Below are 7,321 nucleotides of genomic sequence, written 5' to 3'. Positions count from 1 at the left end.
ATCGCCAGTATTAAACTGGCATGTGTTAATATGGTTAAAAAATTCTGAATATTTAATTCATTTTAAATTCTTACTGGCTGGCTGGAGGCCTTCGATACTGTGAGGAAAACCTCCACGACACCGAGGAACACCGAGGAACACCGAGGAACACCTCCCTCACCTCCTTGCGTTGTCAGTAGGGAATGCTTTTGGACGGCTAAAAAACGGCAGATTTTTGTGTTGTTTTTTTTTTGCCTTTCACATATTTACTTCACCGTGACAGTTTGAGGTCAATTAGGATGAAAGCCGGGGTCAAAGGAAAAAAATAATACTGGCTTTAATTATAGACGATCAAAATGAATTAAACATGTGAGGGGTCATTTGTGCTGTCCAGTGGCTGAGAGAAGAGCATCTTACAGACGGTACATGTAAATAAAATGTTGGATTCCTTGTGAAGATGAGAGATTTCAAAAGCTCTATTTTTTCTTTTCAGTTTAAAATTCCAAAGAGCAAGCGTGTAATAATTCTGGTCTAACTGCTGCTCAGTTTGACGTCAACATCAGACAAGATATATAACGCTGCTGTCCTATTTTCCTCAACTGTCTGAGTGTACAGCTGTTCCTCCTAAGACGTTCCCACACACAACGCTATTAAAGAAACCAGACGCCTGTATTATGATGTAAATCGCTCTAATAACCCAGTTTAGCTGGTGGGTGTCTGCGAAAGTGTGTGTTCGTGGGGTGGGGGGTTAGGGGGGGTTGTTAAAATGAATAGTCACTGCGGAGACCTAAGCAAAAAAAATAAATTGCTTGTGCACTATGCTCCTTCCAGCTAACGTACGGTAGATGGGTTAGTCCCTAGCGGGCATAGGTCAAAGGTCAAATGCATCTTTAATAAAAGATGACCCTCATCTCCACCACCTATGACTGTCAGAATTGTGAGATCAGTTACGAGAATGGACAAGCACAGCCTTAAACAGCTTATTGTTGCAGTTTGTATTTCAAAACTGGAATACAAACTGCAACATTGAAGATTTGTGAGTTGCATTCAACGAGCAAAGTGATAAAGTGTATATACTGTTTCCGCTGCTCTTTTTTTTATCTTCACCCCCTACAACTCCACCCTTTCTCTGTAACAGCTAATTTAGTACACCGACAACTACTGCTAATTAAAATGCACAAGGAAGAAGAACAAAATGGCACTGCAACAAATAATTAGTGGCGTTAAGGCACTTTAAATAAAAGACTTTCCCTCTAAGAGCAAAACCAAAAGCGGGCTTCTCCTTCTTATTTGATTCTTGTGCTGGGGAAAGGAGGACGGGGAAAGGGAGAGAGGAAAACCGGAGTTGAAAAATCGTGCATTTTACCTATGAAGTTTGGTACTGAGGTAAACTCAGAGAGGGGAAAAGAATGAAAGAAATGGAGAGCTGGGCTGCATTAAGTCGGGTAAGATGTGGCAGTGGAAGGGGGGAAAGCACACTGAGAGCAGGACACATCTGCTAAGGCCACATGAGAGAGACGCACACACATACACACACAAACTGTGTTATGCAATGACACACATTCTGTGCGCCCAATCCCAGAAAGGAGGCTACAGTTACTCCCCAGACTGAAAGTCACACATGGACATCCAGTTCAGCCACTGATCCTCCATCCGCAAACACACACACACACACACACACACACACCATAGTCTCACAAGGCCACTAACACACTGACCAGTAGTTCCACAACTTCAAGGTCACCCAAGTCTCTTTGCTGCTGGCCAGAGGGATTTGATGACCATGGCCAAACTGGGTAAACTGGGAAAACGCACATTCACAGACTGTCTGCATTGAATTCGGTGGATCAGCGGAAGAACAATTGGTCAGACTTGGGTTGAGCCACTACATTGTCTCACATACACACACACACACACACACACACACACACACACACACACACACACACACACACACACACACACACACACACACAGGCAGAGGGAGAAAGTCAAACTAAATGAAACCAGTGTGTTTGCTTCTGTGCCAGCTGTAAAAAAACAAAAGCGCAGAGGCGTATTCTCTCCGGTTTCCTCCCCATCTGGGACGACCCTCTGTTGTTGTTTGTCTGACACGAGTCACCTCACCCGTACCACTTCATGCCACCCCCTCAAACAAGTCTCAGCCAATCAGATCTCTTGCCTTAACAAGGACTGCCGTGTGTGTGTGTGTGTGTGTGTGTGTGTGTGTGTGTGTCCCCTTATGCTCAGACTGCAACGCGTAGGCGAAACTACGTTGGCTTGTCATAGAGCGACACACACAACTACATCGGGGTCTGATGACGATGTAAGAACAAAACTTGACATTGCAAAAAACACACACACACATATGCACACCCATCCAGGGCAACACACACACATTCAAAAGGTAGAATGAAAGCTGATTTAAGCTGGAGGAGTTGATTTATCCCTCGATGAGTAACGGTTCAGAAAGCGTTTAGGGGGAACGAACCATTTATGATCTATTTTAACAGGATATTCAGCTAGACCTCCTGATTCACACAAAGGCTGATACACATGCATGCACAATGACATCCTCTACAGATACAGCCACTGCCTCAGTAAGGTTGCTCTTTCTCTCTTAATTTGGGTACCATGTGTAACCGTAGTCAAATCCAGACAAAGGTAACGTGTGCTGGTTGGGTGTGGAAGCAGGTCTGGTTACCTGGGAGGGGCTCCTGTTTTGGACAAATCCCCCGGGGCAACGAGAAGCGGTCGTCATCGTCGTCTGCCAGCGTGGCCTGGACGCCAACTTCCACGGGCCTCCGGCTGCGCAGGGCGGCAAATGCAGGCGACGGGGTGAGGGCCAGGCCGGGGGAGGGCGAGGGGGGCTTGTCCAGACCCTGGCCCACGGGCAGGCAGGGCGGCCCGTGGCATCGCTTTCGCTTGTGCTCGATGAAGAGCAGGATGTCCGCCAGGGGGAAGGTGGCTTGGCACTGGCCGCAGGTCAGGAGGTCCTGCTCCAAGGAGGGGTGAGCGTCGTTACCCAGCCGGGCCAACCGGCCCACAGTGGAGCCCGGGTGGTGCCCGTTGAGGCCGCCGCTCTCCTCCGAGTGCTCCGAGCAGCGCTCCGACAGCTCCTCCGACGAGACGCCGGCTGCGGAGAGGGGTTCGGCTGCTGGCGGGGCAGAGGAGAGGGGTGGGGGGGGAGAGAGTGGGCAAAAAAAAGAGGAAATGAAAAGGTGACCTTTTACTCAAAAGAACAGGAAAAAACACATGTTAATATTTGTTGTCTCTTGTAATTTAGACCTATTGATACAGCTGTTAGTGGGAATAAATGACAAGAGAAGAGTGCACAAAAACCATGTCTGTCACACAGAGGATCAGTGTTCAAGAGGCAAAGCTAAGCAAAAGCCTGACGTGTGGTGCACACACAATGAAGGGGTGAGAAAATGTGCCTTGTAATGATAAAAATGCATGTAATGTAGAGGGAAATGATTACAATGCAAGCTGATCTGGATCACACATCACAGGAATAAATGGTGGGAAAGAATATCCTGAAAAGCTCCGAAAGCTCAAATCAGATTCCTCAAAGATGACAATTTCATAGCCAATGACAGAGGGAAGCTTTGGAAAAATGATGGTTAAACACAGCCTTTGCAAAAAAAACTAAACATGTGGATGATGGTTGACTTGCCTAACCTTGTTTGAGCAGGTTTTTGATCCTGTAATTGGCAGAATGGAAAACTGTCACAAACATGTCCGACATATGTGCCGGGGGAAAGAGAGAAGGGAAGGACAGGCGGCACAGAGAGTGTGTGTCAGGGAGAGGGGAACCTCTTTCCTCTGCCTCGATTACACGTGCCCCGCTTATACTTCTTACACCAGCAACTTGTACAGACGGAAATCGCCTCCAAAATGAGCCGATTCTTCACCCCTCCGAGGCCGGATTAAGTCCTGACTACTCTTTTTAAGGCGCCTTTTGTCAAGCTCCAACCATCCCGCATGTGGTGGGAGAGGAGTTGCGAACAGAGCAGCCCGAATTAGAGAAGCGAAACAGCAGCATATAATTCAGTGTCCCCCCCTTTTTTTTTATCTTCCAGTCCAAGGAGCAGAGTCTGACTCCGAGATAGCCTAACGCACGTTGACCTTCTTTATTCAGCCGCCAGGTTCACATTTCGAATGAACTTGAGGATCAAAAAATTGATTTTAATTTTTACCGTCCCGGTGATTGGTACAGATTTTGTCTGATAATAGGGATAGGTTTTCCTGCGCATGCATGTGTGAAAGAGTGTGTGCATGGGGATGAACGAGTGTGTGTGTGGGTGTGCGTGTGAGAGAGAGAGAGAGAGAGAGACAGTAAGAAAGCGAGAGAAAGAGACATAAGTTCTGAATATGGACACCGTCTCCTAAAGGAAATATCATTTGAACGACGCAATCCTGCACGATATCTGTGCGGTGCAAACAAAAAATAATAATCAAATGAAAAGCCACATAAAAAAGTCACCTCTTAAGTTGAACTCAAGAGTGTATCCGGGGTTTGAAAAAGAACTAACATTTTGATGGATTTAATTTTGCAGAGTCTCCATGCACACATTCAGTTTCTATGAAATACAAACATGTACTTATTTGTATCTATTTTTAAGGCTGGGGAGCGGAGAGGAGGATAATGTCTTTGCACCTTATTAATATATAAAAAAAACATGCATAACAAAACAAACAAAAAATAATACATAAAATGAAGATATAAATGTAGTCTAAAGTAACGGGCTTCCAATGGTCGGGGGACTAGAAAGGTTCAAAGTTCAACCTTTCTGATAAATCTAGAAAACGTAACCGTGAGAAGAACTCTCTGCCCTAAATAAAGTATATTTCCATACTGGAAAAATGTGGAAAATACTGAAAATGTCATTTAATCTGGACGAGGAAATGTTGTAGCACTAACAAACACACTCCAGAGTTGTGTTGCATTGTGCCACTTAAATACAGCCTGATCGTGCCGTTATGTGCTAAATAATCCAATAGGAATATAGAATTGTAGCAAATACAGAAAATCAAATTGCAGGCTGTAAAAGTGTAAAAGAAAAATAAGGCATTGTTGTTTGCTTGAGAGTGAGAGGCCAGGTTCTGTGCTCCATTTGTAACAAATGTATGCCTATGGGGCGTGTGTGCATCTGCATGGGGTGTGTGTGCTGTGAGGTTTAAGGGGTCTGCAGGCATACTAACAGTGTAGCTGCATATGCTGATTGCAGCCTGCATGTATGTAAAAGTGTGATGCACCAAAAGAAGGAGATACAGGGTAAGGAGGTCGGTTTGATGTGATGAAGAGGAATTGCGGATTTTTAGATGGGTTGGGGGGAGGCGTCTCCTCCTGCTCCCTCTCCTCCCACATGTCTTGTATGCTCTCACTTTTTTCTAAAGAGATCGCCAAATAGTAGCCCGTGTACGTAAGGGGTGGCAATGAAACTGATCAGGTTCAAGTTCAGAGCTGGATTTTCTGATCGCGGTCTGCCTCCTAGCGACGGCACATGGACATGGTGACTGCGCTGTCACCCAGCCGGGGCCACACACACACACACACACACACACACACTCCAAACCAAACAACTCAGGCGACAGCTATAGTCAACATACCGAAACACAACCAAGCACCGATGCGTAAAGATGCCCAAATATCTTCTTGTTTTATGTTTGCGGGCCACTTAGAGAGACACGACACGCTGCGAGGTGGCACACAGTGCGGCACATGGCACCGCGATAAGCCCCGCTTTGCCAATTGCCCCGCACTTTCCAAACACCCTCATCTACTCACTCGGCACATATCACACTTACGCGTCTAATAAACTAGAAGAAATAAAGCTTCGGTGATAAATAAACGCCGTGCCTGAAGGAATACTCCAGACTCAACTAAACATTGTTGGAATCTCGTTCGCTTTTCCACACACGCTGCAGCTGCAACACACCAATGAGCTGACATGTATGCCTTACCTTAAATACGAGGAGGATTAGAATCCTAAATTGGATATTTTTGTTGGTTCAAATGGGACTTCATAAGAGAAAATTAACCCGAAACGACTAAATATGCTGTTGTCCTGTTGCTGCTTTTCTTGTCTTTAACTCTGGCTGCAGCGGCTCTGTTGTTGTTTTTAAAGACATAAAGATAGACTAAACGGCGAAAAAACATTAATATAAGAGACATCAGGATTTGTATAAGTGTGTGAAAATAGATCGAGCTGCTGAGAGACAGGAGGCAGACACGAAATTTATTTTCCTAATCGATCCAAAAATTCACCTCCAAGTTTTTGTGTTTTTTTTTTATTTTTTTCTGAAAATAATCCAAAAATAGAACAAGAGAGCAGACGAAAAAACCTGCCCGCAGAGCTACCGGAAAGCGATATATTCCGTGAGGGGATTTATCCACGAAGCTCCGAGGAGAGGACGCGCTCTGCTACCGGGAGCCCTGCGCGTTTCCACTGACCGGAGCGACTTGGGGGGCAACGGAGCCAAAAGCGAGTGCACTGAACAGCCTGCGAGTGCACGTTCTCCCCGTGTAACAGAGGAGCAGTAACGGGTGTTTACCGACACACACAAAACTTTTTTCTCTCTTTCGTGGTTTTTAGGGATCTCCGAGCGGCTTTTTTACGCACAGAGGTGTCGCACGTTCTCTCGCTGTTAAGTCCAGTTGACCGCTCGGATCCAAGCGGTACGTCCGGTGTCCACACACGCTCCTGTTCTGCCCCCCCCGCCCCCCCCCCCCCCTATCTTTGCTGAATGAAATTAAAGTCAGAAGTGACATTTGTCATTCTTTTTTTCTCATCTCTACTTACGCGAAAAATCCCGTTTGCTTAAGTGCTGGGGTTTTCCTTGCTTGCGGCGAGACATGGTGGCTGGCGGCGGCGTTCAGCGCGGATCACATCGGGGAGAGCCGGGGTTAGAGAGGAGACTCCAGTGGGGCAAAAAATATCTTCATCCAACGCCTTGACATCCACAAGGAGGGGGGAAAAATAAAATAAATTAGAAATAATACAAAGATGGCGCGGAGGCGAAGATGGATCGCAGGATCGCCGTCATGGCTTTTTTGAGAAAGGAGAGCAGAGAAAAAAGAGAGAGAGAGTGAGAGAGAGGTAGATGGAGAGAGAGAGAGAGAAGGGGAGAGAGATGGAAAAAATGGCAAAAGCCCCCCCCACCCCCCCTCCCCCCTCAACCCCCCCTCTGAGCCGTGCAAGTTCAAGTGCACGGACGTGACGTTCCTGGCGAACTTGAACGTCAGGCGGTGGACGGACACCCGACATACAAAAACATGGGCAGGGCCGACACACCCGAGTGGGAGTGGGAATGGGAGGAGGGACGGACGGGACGCGCA

General features: G+C 46.6%; 1 protein-coding gene across 4 annotated transcripts in view; it reads right to left on the bottom strand.

The window, feature by feature from the left end:
- LOC306703006 (B-cell lymphoma/leukemia 11A-like) overlaps window positions 1-7,021 on the bottom strand; it is a 49,873-nt gene extending 42,852 nt beyond the window's left edge. For 3 of the 4 annotated variants that reach the window (XM_079168805.1, XM_079168806.1, XM_079168808.1), the window contains exons 1-2: window positions 6,786-7,021; window positions 2,684-3,136 (exon numbers count right to left, since the gene is read on the bottom strand). In XM_079168805.1, the coding sequence (XP_079024931.1) occupies window positions 2,684-3,136; window positions 6,786-6,840 (508 nt within the window). In that variant the 5' untranslated portion in view covers window positions 6,841-7,021. The remainder of the gene's footprint in view (window positions 1-2,683; window positions 3,137-6,785) is intronic. The other variant, XM_079168807.1, reaches the window with a different exon arrangement.
- Between the last annotated feature and the right edge of the window lie 300 nt (window positions 7,022-7,321).

The sequence above is a fragment of the Pholis gunnellus genome (assembly GCF_910591455.1).
Source record: "Pholis gunnellus genome assembly, chromosome: 11".
Lineage (NCBI taxonomy): Eukaryota > Metazoa > Chordata > Actinopteri > Perciformes > Pholidae > Pholis > Pholis gunnellus.
This window is presented reverse-complemented; position numbering and strand designations above follow the sequence as displayed.